This window comes from Mesocricetus auratus, unplaced genomic scaffold (assembly GCF_017639785.1).
Source record: "Mesocricetus auratus isolate SY011 unplaced genomic scaffold, BCM_Maur_2.0 Super-Scaffold_100024, whole genome shotgun sequence".
Lineage (NCBI taxonomy): Eukaryota > Metazoa > Chordata > Mammalia > Rodentia > Cricetidae > Mesocricetus > Mesocricetus auratus.
Window position 1 is genome coordinate 23,966,107 of NW_024429205.1, and position 18,048 is coordinate 23,984,154.

General features: G+C 47.0%; 1 protein-coding gene across 1 annotated transcript in view; it reads right to left on the bottom strand.

Moving 5' to 3' along the window:
- Positions 1 to 16,878, bottom strand: part of Xdh (xanthine dehydrogenase) — a 62,948-nt gene extending 46,070 nt beyond the window's left edge. The window contains exons 1-6 of the mRNA XM_005073579.4: positions 16,593 to 16,878; positions 10,541 to 10,598; positions 7,348 to 7,444; positions 6,409 to 6,514; positions 2,240 to 2,366; positions 1,101 to 1,162 (exon numbers count right to left, since the gene is read on the bottom strand). Coding sequence (XP_005073636.1) covers positions 1,101 to 1,162; positions 2,240 to 2,366; positions 6,409 to 6,514; positions 7,348 to 7,444; positions 10,541 to 10,598; positions 16,593 to 16,634 — 492 coding nt within the window. The 5' untranslated portion in view covers positions 16,635 to 16,878. The remainder of the gene's footprint in view (positions 1 to 1,100; positions 1,163 to 2,239; positions 2,367 to 6,408; positions 6,515 to 7,347; positions 7,445 to 10,540; positions 10,599 to 16,592) is intronic.
- Between the last annotated feature and the right edge of the window lie 1,170 nt (positions 16,879 to 18,048).

Sequence of the window (18,048 nt, forward strand, 5' to 3'; positions counted from 1 at the left end):
AGACCACTCAGACTGGCATCCACAATGCATTCCTAAACCATCTTGCACTCCCTCCCACCAGAATCCCCTTCCTCCACAGTAAATGTCCTCTGGCATGAGTCAAGACACAATGCTTCATGGGGAAGCCTTATTCGTCATTCCCATCACTGATTCCTACTGTATAACCCTTCCATTTTGCAGCAGCAACAAGGAGTACTTGAGTTTTAAACACACCACACAGTAGGCGTTATAATTCCGGACTCAGAATCTGTCATTTCCTTCCTTTCTACTTGATTGTATAGCTCCTACCTCGTGATCAGTTTCCCGGGTGTGGTGTGGCATTTCCTATCCTTATGAGGCTTCGCCTCTACCTCCACCCAGCTGTCTTGGGTTATGTAAGCCTGACACTTTCTCCCAGCATGCCTGCTCTCAAGGTGAATGAGAAGCTCTGGGTGTCTAGCTTGCCTTGGACCCACAATCAAACCTTGACGAGAAGGTCTGACTGAAGTCAGGATTCTCTTAACCCGGAGTCAGGTAAAGAGCCAAGAGCAGAGGTGCCAACATTCTGTCCTCACCATACGGCAGGTATGTGTCTGTGTTTACACAACCAGTGACCACACACTGAGCTATGGTCTCAGACTAGAGGTTCACGAACTCCGCAGGGGTTCACAAACTGTCTGGAGATCTAATTAGCAGCTTCACGGGGCCAGCAGAGTGCCAACTGTGACAGCAGCTAAGAGAGGGAAGGGGGGGGGGTGCGAGGCTCAGCCAGGCAGGGATGCTGTTAAATGCCACATTCAGCACCTGTGCAGACAGAACCTGCCAGTCTCCAGGGAAAGTGGCCAAGCCTTGAGGCGCTGTGGGAAGGTAGCACTTGGGCAGTGCGCATCTTCCCAACAATGTGAGCTGCTGCGGGCCTTCCCACAGCAGGAAATCCCACACTGTGAATAAGACAGCACATCAGCTTGCCTTAGCACATGTCCCCAGCAGGAGGACTCACTCACTGGCTTGCCTCATCCTTCTTCCCTGCAGACCTGAAATCCTTGGCACCCTTCCCAATTGTGCTGTCTGCAGGTTCCTGCTTTAGGGGTAGGCCGCTCCTGTTCCTGGGCTCCACTTACCCTGGCGAAGGTCCGGAATCCCTGGAGGATGGGTCTGTAGCCTGTACAGCGGCAGAGGTTTCCTGCAGGTGAAGGGGAAAGTTGCAATGTCATCGCTGTCCCCATAGCAAATTACAGTTTTGAAGTAGCAGCGAAAATACCTTTATGGTTTGGGGCCACCACCGCATAAGGAACTATGCTAAAGAGTTGCAGCTCTTTTAGTGGCTTTGCTGTGAGAGCTTGACCTTTGGCATTCTACGTCTGCTGCCTAGGAGGTCCAGCTCATCAACACACCCACCCTGATGCTCTCTCAGAATGCCCAGACCAAACACGCACTGGCCTTGCCAAGGTGTCTGACCTCCTTCTCAGTGAGTTTCTCAAACTGTGTCACCAGTATGCTTCCTCTTCAGAGTGGGAATCCCTGGAGGAAGGACTCCATCTTTTATCCCGTGTCCCTCACACTTCAGATAGTGCACAACATAGGACTCAGGTGAAGCTTGACCACATGTTCGACTGGGGTGCTGAAATGGTGGGGGACATTCTGGGTTCCATTCTCTAGAGAGACTCAGTCCACTCACTGGAGACCAACAACTGTGGCGCCTCAGCATCTAGTCTGTCTTCCTCCTGAGTGGCAATCACCCTGCTGAAGGCTGTTCTGATGATAAAGGTCGAGTGAACAAACCGTGTTTTATGACACTCTAGGCCAGTGGCTCTCCTGACCCCTTTGGTAAGCCTCTATCGCCCAGAATATTTATATTATGATTCATAACTATAGCAAAATTACAGTTTTGAAGTAGCAGTGAAAATACCTTTATAGTTAGGGGTCACCACTGCATAAGGAACTATACTAAAGAGTTGTAGCATTTGGAGGGTTGAGAACCACTGATCTAGGCAGTTTCCCAAATGTCAGTGGTCCTCCATACTAGCTGTCCTGGGTCAAGTCTGCACCATGAAGGATGGGATGTAGACATCCCAGGATGCAAAGACCAATAAAGACAGCCAGGATCTTCCCAGTAGATCTTGGCCACCACTGTTTGCTGGCCAGAGCTTTCCAAAGAGCAACACCTGGCATTTCTGGCCCATTCTTGGCTGTCACCATGTTGTCCTGTTCAGGACCCATGTGCTAACCCACTCCCAGGGCTGTGCCTGAAGGTCCACACCTTGGAAGGCATTCTCAATCTCTTCAATGGTGGGCTCTGGCTGGTTTCGGAGCAGTGTGTACATGCTCATGACAATGCCTGGGGTGCAGAATCCACATTGGGAACCATGGCTTTTGGCAATCCTTTCCTTAAAAAAAAAAAAGACAAATAACGCATGCTTGTGTTGTCAGGAACCCCACCCCCACCCCAGCTCCTTTACAACTCACATAAAACTGTGGGGATCACCATCAGGGTACCAAGTGCCATCCCACTACTTACAGCCAAGGATTTAAAGACACAATTCGCTTTCTAAAAACTCTTTTCATCCTTGCTTTCTTTATTCTTCCCTTTCTTTCTGATTGTTACTAGTGATTGATCCTAGGGCCTTGAACATACTAGGCTGGTCTCTCTAACTCAACAGAGTCACAGTCTTTTTCTACCATTTGTTTGTTTGTGATGGTGTCTCACTGTGTAGTGTAGGCAGGCCTTGAACTTGAGATCCTCCTGCCCTAGACTTCCAGGTAGCTGGATTACAGGCGCCAGGACCTTAAACTATCTTAAACTCCTGGCATTCCATAGGCATCTGTCAACGTTAGCTGTTATTGGATGAGTCCCTTCAGGAAACAGTAACTGTTCACACTCAGGGGATTCGGGAATTTACCAAGGTTCGTGTGTCTCAAATAGAAGCACAGCACTGTATCCCTTTGGCTACACGAGTCTGCAGTGCAATTCAAGTACCACTCCTGAGGGACCAGAGTGTGTCCTATCCCAACCTGCCACCACATTCTTGATTGTTGAGTGAATGTACCTTCTGAGCACAGTAAGGTCATGAGAGTTGGAACATGAGCTAAAGTGAATTTACTCTCTGCATGGGGTGTCACAAAAAGCCCACCCACAACTGGTAGGTTTTGACCACAAGGTGCCTTTCCTCATCCACGTGATCCCATTCTTTTTCTGCCTCCTGGGAATCTCTCTTGGTACTTATGTAAAACTCACAGAAGTTATAATATCTATATCTATAGCCTATTCATTAATTTTGTAAACCCAGACTATAAACCTAGCATGCACTAGGCATGGACAGGTCTTATAAACAGAGAAGAGAGATGGGGAGAGATTATACGAAGCCCACACTGTAATAGGGTAACAGTGATTTTTAAAAATGGAGTGAGAAAAAAAATCCATGTAGAGAATTTGTACAAGGTGACTTTATCCAGAGAGACTGGTATCTACTGCACCTGCTCAGAAAAGGCCACTCTAGGAGGGATCCGAGTCTGGCTTCAATATCACAGTTTGGATCAGGGAAAGAGAACAGTCAGCAAGAAGGCTCGGCACAGAGTGAGCTTGGCGTGCCAGAGCTGCTGAGAGACTATGGGTGGAACCTGCTGGTGCTAAACACCTTGGCTGGGAAAGCAGCTCCTCACGGGCCAGGGCAGGATGTGGAGCTGTCTCTGTGGGATAGGAAGCCTTGGAAGTGGCAGTGATGTGATTCATGGCTTGAAAATAATCTGTTCCAGGCCACTGGATGGACCAAAAGTGCATTCTCAAAGCAAGCACGGAAATGGTGCTGGGGTATGGTATAGCCAACCAGACAGAGATGATGATGCGGACCAAAGAGCAAGAGCGGAGACAGATGGGGCAGGTGCCTCAGTTGGTTTGAGTTGGAGAGTAGAGAACACTTCTGGATGGGTAGGGTGAAGTGCATATGAGAGAATCCATGTTTACTCCTAGGTTCTTATCTTGAAAAACAGAGTGGATTATTTTGTCATTGGTTTAGGTAGAGCAATTCCCAACAAGGAAGATGTTGTGGGCAAAATGGGTTTTTAATAAGGCTGAGATTAGGCATTTCTACAGTGATATCAAGCAGACAACCGGAAATGAGTCTAACTTCTGAGATGTCAAGCCTGAAAGTACAAATGTGTGCACCACTTGTAGGTAGTGGGTCCTTGACTTACTTAGGGAGAGTGTGAGAATGGAGAAGGGTGGGGCTGAGGCCTCAGTCTGGATACTGTAGCAGCCTATGACTGAGCCAAGGAGCCACGTGATACCAATGGGAGACAGGAGGAAACATGGGAAACCAAGAAAAACAAATGGACAAGGAGTAGACTCTGGCCCCGTTGTTTATAGAGACAAAATAAGAACACCAAGAATAAAGAGTTTGTACTGTTGGAAGGGAGGGTACAAAACCCTACATTCAAACTACTCATTCTTTATTTAGCTACAAAGGCCATGACAAGCTCAAATTAAGCTCACACTTCCCACAGGTTGGGCAGGTTTAGGGGTGTCCCCTTTTCCTGCCTGCAAAACAACCTCACCCTGCTCTGACCTCACAGACTGGGTGAGATGCCCCTCCTGTGGAAGAGAACCTGTTTGCTCATGTGGAGGCCCCGTGCCTGGTGTCAAGGGAGGAGACCGAGGAAGATGTGGTCAAGAGAGGGCTAAGGCCTGGGTTTAACACTGGAGCCACCTCTGGTTGTAATTTTCCAGAGAACTCTTGCCTTAGTTACCCCAGTTGGGGGGGGGCAGTATACTGTTCTCTGCACCCACCAGTTTCTTTCTTTGTTTTTTTTCTATTTATTTTTATTTGAATTAGAAACAAGCTTGTTTTACATGTCAATCCCAATTCCCTCTCCCTCCCCCTCTTCCCCTGCCACCCCACTAACCCCCATCCATCCCCTTTCTGCTCCCCAAGGAGGGTGAGGCCTTCCATGGGCATCTTCAAAGTCTGTCATATCATTTGGAGCAGGGCCTAGGCCCTCCCCACCCCCATCCCCACCCCACCCCGTGTGTCTAGGCTAAGAGGCTATCCCTCTATGTGGAATGGGCTCCCAAAGTCTATTCATATGCTAGGGATGAATACTGATCCACTACCAGAGGCCCCATAGATTCCCAAGGCCTCCTCACTGACACCACATTCAGGGGATCTGGATCAGTCCTATGCTGGTTTCCCAGCTATCAGTCTGGGGTCCATGAGCTCCTCATTGTTCAGGTCAGCTGTTTCTGGCTCTCACCAGTTTCTACTTGGCCTAAGAACATCCAGATTCTCTCTTCAAAACCCTAGATTTGTGCATAGATTCTCCACTGTCTCTGCCTTCAAACCATTGCCAAATAGTCCAGTTCCACAAGGGAGGAAACCACAGTCAGGCATTTCTAAGTCTGTATGGCTGGCCTTAAAATTGCTACAGTTGCGGATAACCTTGGACTTGAGATTGTACTGCTGCCTTCCAAGAGCTAGGATTACAAGCAGGCTGTGTGCCAACCCCGCTTATATGGTGCTGGAGATCTAATCCAGAGCGCCAAGCACGGTAGGCAAGTACTCTGTCACCTGAGTCACACACCCAGCCCTCTTCTTTATCTTATCCTTTGTTCTCAAGAGAGTGAAGGTCTGGCAGTTCATAACTGTCATGGTTAATATTGATTGATAACTTGATAGGTCCTGTAATCAACTGCGAAATGAGCCTCTGGGTATAATTATCTAGAGGAGGTTTGCCTCTAGTCAAGGCTATGGGGCTTATCTCAATTATGTTGAGATGGGGAAATGGCTGAAGCTAGGACTAAATCGAAGGGAGACGGGTAGCCGGACATGAACATTCCATTGCTCTCTGGTTCCTAACTATGATGCAGTGTACCCAGCTGCCTCAAGCCCTTCACCACTTTATCGAGTACCCCCAATAAGCTCCTCCTTCCTCAAGTTGCTTCTTCTACGGGGCACTTTGCACCAGCAATGTGTAAAATAACTAATTCAACGCTTTAACTGTTCAAGCGTGGGACGTGAGTGGTACAGCTGGAGTTAGCACTCCACACAATAAGGAGAACATGGGCTTATGACAGAGGGAATCTGGGAGACTGGCGGTTGTCAATGCATACTCAAGAACAAGGTGTCCTTCACTGCCTTCCCAGGTCTGGAGCAAGGACGCCCCTGGACATTAGATTCAGCTGATTTTTTTTTGTTGTTGTCGTTGTCATTGTTCCCTTGGGGTCACACAGTATTATATCATCCTGACCCTAGTATGGGAGAGCTTTGGGTTTGCATGCCCACTCTACCTTGTAGCACTAGAAGAGATTTGGAGAGAGCCCTGGAACAACCTCCTTTGCTCAAGCAGGGAAGTTTCTCCCAACAACCCAGAGCAAAGCTGCAGGCTTGGCCGAGGCCCCCCGGAATTGTTCTGGCTTCACATTGACCACCCACTCACCTGTACAGGATGCAGCTTCTGAATGCTTCCTATGCCTTCCACAGTTGTCACAGCAACATGATGCAAGGAGCAGATGGGGGCCAGGCAGGCATTGACGGAAAAATGACTAAAACCGCAGATTAAGGTCATTTCTGAGTCATCAGAGCAGTGCAGGGCCTGACAGGACCCGCGGGCTTTGCACGTCTCTCTGATCTATGCTACTCTTGCGTCTGCTATTGCTGCCATTGCCTCTCTGTCTAGGACCCTGAGACAGGAACAAAAGGAGCTGGATTCCAGCTGAGACTGCGCCTCACTGTTTCATGAAAACAGCCAGGATCTGTTTCTAATGGCATCGGATGCCAGCTTTCTGTGGGTGCTGAGGGAGTAAGGGTGAGGAAGATGAAGGCCCTACCCCGCAGTAGCGTGCAGTCAGCATGGGAGAACAGAAGGGGGTATGAAGATGCAATGTATAAATCTGTCTAGAGAGCACTTAGAAACTGCATAGACATGGAGGACCTAACTCAACCTTGGGGATCAAGGAGCTCTTCTTAGAGGAGATGCTGTTTGGGCCCAGTATTTCCAGGTAGAGTCCCGGATGAGAGGACATGCAGGACAGGGGACAGTTTACAGCAAGATCAAGAAACAAGTTGGCCTAGGCCATGAGTTCTTCAGATCGCTCAGCTTGAGGAGGATTAGACCCTTGGTGGCAAAGGAAACTGGGGAGGGAATCGGGGACATACTATGGAGAGTTAGAGAAGGATTTTTATGGGACGGCATGCTGTAGAATGAATGTTTTATCAGTAGTTCAGAGTTTGGCCCCCATTCATCAACAATAAGACATCATTCACCCTTTGTTCATGATTGGAGTCTTCTCAGAAGCACACATCCTCACACACTCACTCACAAGGTAACCCTACATCCTACCCTCCCATGGACCGCCAGGCAGCAGGCAAAGGATACACGATCTTGTTCTGGAACCGGTCATACTTAGAGATCATCACTGTGCATGCCCCGCAGCCGCCTTCTCCACAGCCAAGCTTGGTCCCGCTCAGCCTCGCTGAGCAGCCACTTGTTAAGGACACAACTCCAGAGAAAGGACAGATGGATGGGAATGTTGGGCAGAATCTCATAGACAGAACTTACTCATGGCTCAAGCCCTTGACCCAGGAAGCAACAGAGCCATGGCCCCTCAACCCTCACACTATGAGGTGGGACTGTGTCCTACAGATGTGAGAACAGGTAGTCAGCACCCGCATAGCACCATCCAAGACACAAGTTCAAGGGTCAGGGCTCCCCCAGGGTCTGAGCAAGAGAATCATGAACCCCCCAAGACTGAACATGTGGTGTGTGTCTGAGTGCGTGGTGAAGTGCCTCAGCCAGGAAATATGTTCTGGGAACTTACCAAGTACTGGATTTTTACTCAGAAATTTTCAACCTGATAAAGCCCCAGAAACCAAAACTGAAGCTAGTCTAGTCTTTTGATCTCTCACAAAATATATACAAGTGAAAAACAAGAGGGTTTGGTTTTTTGTTTGTTTGTTTGTTTGTTTGTTGGGGGTTTTGAGACAGGGTTTCATTGTATAGCTCTGGCTTTCCAGGACCTCTCTCTGTAGACCAGACTGGCCTCAAACTCACAAAGATCCTCCTGCCTCTGCCTCTTGAGTGCTAGAATTAAAAGCATGTGCCACCACTACCTGGCAAAATAAAGTGTTTTTAAGACTGGAACCCAATAATGGGCCCAGTTCTTACATACACTGTGAAAAGATAATCCATTACATCGATAACTAGTAGGCTGTTTCAAACCCCCAGAGGTCCTCCCACCTTCCTGGAACCACGCAGGTGTCTTCGCTGGGTTTCTGTCAGTCTCTAAGCCCTCACATCTCTTCTGCAGATGGGAGACACAGATGACTATTAGCAGCTGACCCTCCATTTTCAATATAAAATTAACAAGGAACAACAGTATCACATCTTACACTTAAAAACTCTTGATTTTAATGGGCCAGGCTTTGCTGACCCTCCCGTGGGAGCCCTTACCATGTGGGAAGAGTGGATGGGGGGTGGGCTAAGGGGGGAGACAAAGGGGGGCAGGAGGAGATGTAGGAGGGAGAACTGTGGTTGGAACGCAAACTGAAATTTTAAAAAAATAAACTTAGAAAAAATGAAAACCAAAAAGGTCTTGACTTTTCACAGCAATTTGCTTAGCAGGCAAGAGCAACTATTTCTCTGCAGATTGAAATGCAAAACAGAAACAGGCCAAGGCATAAGCCGTCATCTGGTATATTACAGTCTTGTGACTCAGAAATCTCCTGACTCCAGAGATGTGTGATCTCCTCCTCTTGCTACCTTTCTTAAGCCAAAGAGGCTCCCTGAGACCTGAAGTTCTTTCATTCGCTTGTTTGTTCTCACTAGCTGAGGTATGCGATGCTATCTGCAGTTGATACACCTAGGAAGTACACGCACGGAGAGGGTGGCTGTCTAGTCGTATCTTTTAGCCCTGACGTCTTTCTAGAAAGCCCGGAGTTGAAGCAAGGCTAGGAACACTTCTGCTGCTCTCACGAATTAACTACCAACCCAGACTGCAATAACGAAACGGACTTTATACTTTGCATGGCAACTTTCCATTTGAAATCTCATTTGAGCTTTGCTCTTCAAATCAGCCTGCTGTGATCAGGGGTTCCTAGGGTTCCTGGGCTTGTGAAACTGAAACTAAAACTAGTAGGGAACTACAATCAGTTTTGTTTTCAGAATACTGAAATTCGTCTCAACAATCTGCTGGTGGAGTTGAAGGGAGACAGAGTCCCCTTTGCAAACCCACTGAAACTCTGCCACAGACGAGCCTTCAAATACACCCACACCAAGTCATCTGCCATGCCGCCCGATAGGGTCGGGGTGAAGCAAAGGGAGACCATGGCTCCCCGGCTCTCTTCTGTGAGTGCTGAGCAAATGGTTCCCTCAAAGGCACCTCTGGGAAGGGAGGAGTACACACAGACAGATGTCAAAGGGAGCCTCATCCTGACAGCAGGCCCCTGGAGGGCTCCCAGCCTGGGAGAGAAGTAAAGCACATTGCTCTAGGCTTCCCTCCAGGGTCTGCCAGAGCTTGCCCAGACTACACTCAGAAAAAAGCAGGTCACTTGATCAGTGTCTGCCTCCCTTCCTCTCAGAAGGGAAATAATGTGACGCTTCCATAGAATTTCTGTGACGAGCATATGGGATCAGCTATACAAACTACTTGGCACTTTGTCTGTACGCAGTAAGTGCTCATTAAATATCAGCACCTATATTTTCTGTCTCATTCAATCCAGGGTCCCACAATATTTCAGTAACCTGAGTGAACAAAATGTGTAAAGGATCCTACAAGACTTCCCCATGATGGATGAAGAGCAGCGACCCAGGACACTTTGCCAGGGCAGTGGGGGGGGGGCATCAGACAAGCCTTCCCCAAGGGTCACAAAGCATTTATTCTGCATATTAGATATTTTCATTACAATTCATAACAGTAGCAAAATTGCAGTTATGAAGTAGAGATAAAAATAACTTTATGGTTAGAGGTGACCACAGCATGAGGAGCTGCATTCGAGGACAGCAGCATTAGGAAGACTGAGAACCACTGGTCTAAGGAGTCTCCTTGGTGTCTCTAAAGTCTGTGCATTAAGCAGTTGGTACCTCACACAGTTCCTACTGCAATCATCCTTTCCCAGTATTCAACTCTTGTCTGGGAACACCCAGTAGCATAGAACTTACCTAGTATGTGGAAGGCCCTAGGTTTGATGCCCAACAATGCAAGAAAAAGAAATAGAAACCCCTTCCCTGGTCTCTCTGGGCCTCTACGGAGCCAGAGAGGCTCCTGGGTAGTCTTCTATAATGTTAAGCAAATGTCAACTAAAGAATATCCAACTGTTGTCAAGGAGAATGACCATGAAACTTACAGGGGCTGGTGAGAAAGGGCCTTCTAGGCACAGAATCAAACTCTGGAATTTCACTGAAGAAATTGGAAAGATTGTTGTTAACAGTCTTCTCATTTGAGAATTGAGAGTTTATGATGTAGGGAGCCAGACTCCTTTGAGGCCACCCCCTGGTCACCTGGAAACGATGTAAGCTTCAGAGAACAGTCCCATCGACCCCTCATCTCACCCCCATTGCAGAGTCAGGATACATTTTCTTCTCAGGTAGACCAGAAGAGTCATTTCTGGATCCGCATTTTTCTCCACCACCTACCAAGAAAATGCGAGAAAACACATCAAAGGATCGCCTAGCCATTCTTTTGAAGTTGGCTTCCTCCCTTTCGTATCTCACACCACAATTCGTAGGGCTAACGGGCCCATACTGGATAGATCATGGCAATCATGGTATTTTTCTCGACAATCCCATAAAAACAAACACATGAACTATAAGACATGACCATGACCATGCCTCCAATGTCCTAGAATTCCACCTGGACACACCACGGAACAATCAGGTTGTGTGCTGTCGAGAGCGTGGCAGTCCCTGAATCCTCCCCCGGGCTGTGTGGTTCTCACTCCTAAAACAGCTGTGTCTGGGGGAAACCCAGGTTCTCTTTGCCAGCATTGCCTGACTTAGCTCTCTGCTGCCCTTGGCCATTCTTCCCCCTCTGCAAGTCGAATTATGATGCTGCACTTCTTAATACATTTGCTTGGCGTGAGTCATCAGTTTGTGCAAGACCTCCTAACCCCAGCCTTTGTCTTCTTTATTTCTTGATCTATTTCTTTTCCTGGTCCTCCCTCGACCCATCACCATGCAGGACACTTATCCCTGCAAGTTCAGGACAGCACAGGACACAGAGTGATCTGCCATACCACAACTAAAGGCAGGCCTAACGAAATGCTGCTAACTAAAAACGACGTTTAAACTCCTACGTAAGCTCAAAAGGAAGAAGTGGGAGTATTGGCTCGAATCCCCAGAATTTAATCAGGCCAAGAGTTTTGTTAGCAGGGAACATACTACAAACCATCCATAATGGAGACAGAGTTGTTTTGAGTGTGTTTAAATCAGTCTCAGGAAGATTGCCTAGAGGAAGTGATGGGCACTCTACTAGAAGTCTTCCTTATACAACGAACCCGTGTGTTGGAGACTAAGAGAAGGCAGAGGGTCTGAGAAATGCACATCACTTGCATTACAGGATGTGTGAGCAAATGCTCCCTGCAGTGGCCCCTGAAGAACCCATGAAGCCATCAGAAGAGTTAGCTCTGAACGTTGACAGGCCACCTTAAAACAGGGCCAATTAAGTGAAATCTTTCTCGCTACCCCATGACATCATTCTAAGTTGAGACTGTTTGGGGAAACTTTACTAGAAAATAAAATTGTGAGTATACATTTGCATGTTGTATAGTGTGTGGCACATATGTATGCAGTCCATGTATGTAAGTGTGCGGGTGCATGTATGTAAGTGTGTGGGTGCATGTACACAGACAGAGACCACAGTAGGACATAAAATGCCTCCCTCTAACTCTCGGTCTTACTTTCTTCAGTCAGGGTCTCCCCTGGTGGAAGCGCACCAAAGAGGCTAGACTGACTGGCCCATGAGCTCCTGGGGTCTGCCTGTCTCCAACCCCCATTGCTGGCATGTACAACATCCCTGGCTATTTTATGGAAGTTGGGGATTTATGGAACTCTGGTTCCCGGGCTTGCAGAGTTCAGTGTTCTTACCTACCAAACCATAGCCCCAGCCCCAGTAATAGTATTTTTGGATTGATTCCAAAAAATACATTCTGAAACTTGCAGAATCTCCTCTTCATTGAAGTGGGAGATACGAATTAAGATTCTTAGACAAATGCTCTATTTTCTCTCATTTGGGACCCATAGATTTTATCTGTACATGAAAGCATACACATATGACTTGATGGCAGAAGTGAAATTATGCAGAGAAAAAAGGGAACTAACAGGAGGGAGGAGGGGAGGAAGTGGAGGGTGGGGCATATATGGGTAATATGATCAAAATACAATACAAACTCATATAATTTTAAATTTAAATTTAAAATTGATGCTTTTTAATTAGCTTTCTTTTATGATAACACCCCAGGAGTCCAGCTTGCTCAGTATTCTGGCTATTGAGTCCCCATAAGGCAAAGCTCCTTCTGGAAACGAGATCATGAATGCGAACACTTATCCCCTTCTGGTGGGCATCGGTGACCTTAAGCAAGCCACTTCTCACCACATTGCTTCTCTATAGTGTCACACTAGTCCCCACCCCCACACACACCTGCTGCGCCCACCTATAAATCCAAGATAAGTTCCTCGGCATCTCTCAAGACCCTTTTAAATATGTCCCCGGTCTTCAGTTTTAGCTGACCTGCCTCCTAGTTCCCTGGCAACCTGGTCTGACTGGACTGAAAATCCATCTCATATCTCCCAGCCCCATGCCTTGAGCATGCCTCCCTCTTTCTCACACATCTCCACTTGTTGGAAGACATCCCATGCTCCCCTAGTCAAGGCTTTCTCCATCACCACAGCTGTAGGCCCACCCTCCCTTCAATATCTACAAACAACAGCCATGCTACTTTCGAGGTGTGGCTCAGAGCTTGCCACAGTGTGCCCTGTGGAACACTCTGTCAGCGGAAACCCCGAGGGAAAAACCACTCGGCAGGTGTGACACAGACTGAACCTGAAGGGTTCTCTGCAGGGTCATGTTTGGAACACTTGTTGCCCAGAAGATGGGGCAGAGCTGGGGTAACTGGTAAAAGCAAGCCGTGGTGGGGGCAGGGTAGGTTTTGAAGGCCATACCCAGCCTTTGGTTCTTCTTTCTCTTGGACTCCTCATCTGCCATGCTGTTGATAACTGTCCTGCACACTCTCATGCCATGATGGCCTGTCCGTTCAGGTGTATCTGTGCACTAAGTCCTCCTCTGAAATCGTAAGCCTAAACAAAGTCTTCCTTCCTTAAAATGATTCTGCCGGTCATTGTGGTGACAGTGATACAAAAGTAACTTACACTGTGGGGAAGCAGGGTTATAAAAGATTTGGGTTGATGGGCCAGCAACATGGCTCAGGCTGTAAATGTGCCTGCCGTCAAGCTTGAAACCAAGCTCCTTAACTTGATCTGAGTTTCATTCATATTCTCTCTCCCTCCCTCCCTCCCTCCCTCCCTCCCTCCCTCCCCCTCTCTCTCTCTCTCTCTCTCTCACATACATGCAAACAGAGAAAGATAAAAATGCATAAAATGTAGTAATAAAAAACTGAAGAAGAAAATGAGTGAGTCAACTGCTCTGAGAATTTGAACTTTAAAAGAAATACCGATTACTGAATGGGGTAGCAAGACAGCCTGGTCTGCACAGTGAGATCCAGGACAGTCAGACTACACAAGTGAGACTCTATCTCAAAAAATGAAGGAAGGGAGGGAGGGGTGAAGAAAGGTAGATAAATCTTAAGGTATGATAGCATACTATATAATTAAATCTATAACTTTAAGATGATAATTAATCAGTGAAAATCAAATAGATGCAAGGGGAGATCATCTACCTCTGACACTAATAAATACGACTGGTCACCTAGTAACTGGCACAATAATTGATCCAGTTAATAAACAGTGGTGCTGATCAGTGCATGGAAGCTTGATGAATGAGATATTACCTCAAAGTACCTGTTCATAGGTTATTAATTATGAAGGAAAAAAGTTGCCTTTGGGGGAAGAGAATTAATGGACAACGCCTTAGCCTAGAGTTGAAAGTTCAGGTCACTAAAGGCAAGGCTGAGGTGATACATTCCTTGATAGAATATGCCACAGAAAAAGACACGTTTCTTTTAGGGTAGTCCTGCCCAAACATCAGACTGAGACCGGAATTATAAGACAGCACGAGAAAAACTCAGAATTAGTGTCACCCTAAGGAATAATTGTCTGTTCTCTCCAGAAATGCCAATGTCACTAAAGACTAAGAAAACACAAGAGCTGCTGCAAGCTAAATGAGATGAGATGAAAAAGCCATGACAGCTGTGGTCTAACCCTGCTGGAGGATGATAAATGACATTAATGGGAAATTATAATAAATTTGCATGAGGCACGAAGATTTTCTATCAAAGCTATATTTTCTGAACTTCGTAAGTGGACTGCCGGTCTCTAAGAATGCCTTTATTCCTAGGATAAAAATAAAGGCATGTGCCATCTGCAACTCTCAATTGTCCAGAAGAGTATATGCTTCACATATTTATTACATCTATAAAATAAATTGTATGCTTACATACATATTTTCATCTGTGCTTGTACATATATATATATATATATATACATATATATATTCAATATACTTACCCTGGAAGAAAGAGATAGAGAGAGGGGCAGGCAAGATGTCTCAGAGGTAGAGGCACTTGCTACCCAGCTTAGCTTGAGTTTAATCACGGGGACCCACAGACTGAAAGAAGAAACTGACTCCTTCCTACATGCTGCCCTCTGCCCGCCTACTCCCAGATAAGAGTGGGCTGCCATCTTTCTACAGCTTCTTTGGTAATGTCTTTGCACAACATCTATGGCCCAATGCCCAGAACATTTTGAAAAAGGAAATTAATCCAAACTTACTCAATCTGCCTCTACTCACCCAGATCCCCCCCCACCCCCCACCCCCCAACCCCCCCACCCCCCCACCCCCACTCGCCTTGCTTGTCACTGGAGCTTTTGCCTTACTCTCGGCATTTCCTCTTCATCCTTCTGGCAGTTTCCCAGGAGCCCACATCTTTTTAAATGACAAACATGGCCGACTATTCATCATGAGAATCTGACAGGACCAGAAGCTTCCAGAGATAGAAGGGTCTGATATGATGCTACTCTCTAAGAATCTAAAAAAATCACTCCTGCGTGGTGCAATTCCAGCCCAGCATGTCCGCCTCAAAAGCACACCTCTCTGGACATAGAGGCTGACAGCGAGCCGCCCCTTCAGGGGAGCTGTGGGTCACATCCAAATCAACAGCTTAATATATAATAAAACCTTAGAGTAAGACATGACCTTAGGAGTCCTTGGATCCTGCTACTAACTCTCTGGAAAACCCATTTATGAAGGCCCCAAAGGAGATGTCTTTGTGTACACAGTATTTCCGGGAAGCCAATTTAATGGCTGTTTCTTACACCTAGATGATGTTATTGTTGAATACAAAAGAAGTTTCAAATTTTGGATGCCAGGGCCTTACTGCCACCAGCTTGGGCATTTGACCTAGCTCTTGCCTTGGTACCAGCTGCTCAACTCAAAAGCAGAAGCATCTCAGAGAGGATCCTGGACCCAGGGACCCAGAGATGGGATCACTCAATCTGAATCCAAGAGGCTTGACAGTACTGGTATTGAAACGGCTCCTAAGGCTCCCATGCCAGTTACCCAAACATATCCTGGCAGTTCAAGTCCTCAGGGATTCTCCGAAGCACATGTTCATTCTCTCAAATCCCTCGGAGGTTACCCGGTTTCCCCCATCAACACAGAAGTAGACACAAAACAGGTGAACCCGCTCTTTTTCAGGGACCCTTTACCCACTCATCATTTACACTGTCCATGCAGCCAGTTGCAGTGAGGCGTGATGGGTGAGGCACTGGAGTGCTGTGAGCATCTTGCAGAAGTGGAGACAATACACTTCTTGTTCCCTTCTCCCTCCAGCACAGCCTTGGAGTAGCAAAGATTCTCAGGCTCTTGGGAATTTGTGGTCCCTATGACACTTTTCCACCATCTTCATGAACCGGTGACATTTAAGGGGTTTGCAATATTTATTTAAAGAACCGAGAAATGGTGGGAGGGGATTCCTTTATGAAAATAATAATAATGATAACGGCTTGCCACAAGGTGTCAGTATATGTCCCCACACAGTAAATCAGTTCCAGCTGTTAAATCTACAATACGGGATACATCAGAAACATATGTGTGTTTCATATCCTGGCATTTGCATAAAAACACATTCCTGCTGCTGTTCTCAGTAAACAGAGCCATCAAAGCACTAGGCTGGGTTTACTTAAACACGGAAATAGAGGGGTGATGATGACACCCCACCTCACCTAATCTGTTTCCTGCCTCTGAGTCAGAGTGTCCACTACCACAGAGTGGACACCCTTCTCTCCTCCCTCTCCTTCTCTCCTCTGCCCTCTGGGTGTCTTGCCTAAAGTTACCTAACTACAGCAATATCTTTTAAGGGATAAAAACGAGACCAGGGGGACCAGGTAAGAGAGATGACACAGTCCCTTCCCAGACAGCAGGAACTCCAAATCAAAAGGCAACCCCTGCTTACCTTTTTGCCATTCACAAAGAAAACCAACTCGTCTGCTGTCATCTCGACTGGCGGAGTCACTGAGCTCCTAGGAGGTACTTGCAGATATCACTGCCCTGCAACTTGAAAGATACGCCTCCCAGCAAAAATGAAACAAAGTCAGCCAATGGGAAAGAGCCAGCCCCAGGCATGAACAGTTCTTGGCAATAGTCACAGGTTTACATAATCCAGGAAGGACCAAACAAACACACAGCAGATCATACTCTCTACTCGTATGTCAAAGTGCGCAGAGGAGAGTGTGTGCATAAATTAGTGGGGACTGCGTCTTGGCACCAGGTGACTGTGGACTCTGGGCTCCTGCCCTGTGGAACCTGCTTCACCCTCCTCCCACTTGCCATACCAGGAAGCGAGGGGAAGGAGTCACTCGTCAGTCACTGCCAATGGAGCTGACTCACTCCTTTCCCGTCTACACTTGTCATTTCGCCAGTCTGGCTTACACTAACGCACACTCGGCACTGGCATGCTTAACGCATTCTCTCACGGCCTGGTGAACCATGCAGGACACAGGAATGGAATTTGATGTCCAGACTCTAGCCCTGACCTTTGACTACAGCCTGATCACCTGAAGAACTCAGCTGTTGCATCCCGGAAAAGGGACATAAAAATAATACCAAAGTCAGAAAGTTGAGAGACAAATGGTCTCTTGGATGTGCCTTAGAAACTTGCAATCAATCAATCAATCAATCAATCAATAAATAGCTGCCACTGTTGCAAAAGCACCCTCATCATAGCAACAATCCTAAAACAAAACAGCTCAAAACTTTCACAGAAGCTATCAAATGAACAGAGGAGCTCACAAAAGTAAATAAATAAATAATGCAATATTTCAAACCCCAAATAAATAAAAATGCTTATACAATAGAATCACGTTCTATTAATAGAGCTGAATCGCAGCCCCCATCAAGTACCACTAACTCCTTGTATAAGGTCTATGCACCCAGGCAACACCAATGGACTCTCCCTGCTCTGCCCCTCCCACTGCTCCATTCCACCCCACCTCCCCATCAGCAGCCACCCTGTCCTTCCCCAGCCCTGCAGTCACTCAGCCAGCCCACGAGAGGACACATTCAGTGCTCCTGGAAGACCGCAGAAAAGCAGGAAAGGAACATGAGTCAGATGTGTCTGGCACAGCAACATCTTTAAGAAACAATACTACTGGAACAGCCACATGCCTCCTGGCCAGCACAGCCTGGACAGGACCAAGAAATGAATTAATTTGCCAGTTGATCAATACCCCAGTGTGCTGGGTCTTGTACACCAAATCCCTGTAAGTTTCTCATCAAATGGGGTATAACAGTGGCTGTTAGCCAGAGTGGAACTCTCTACAAAATGGGTCATTTGGCTGTCTGGGACATGTCAGTGACATGATTGGTAGGGTGGTGGTGGTGGTGGTGGTGGTTGTTGCTGCTGCTGCTGC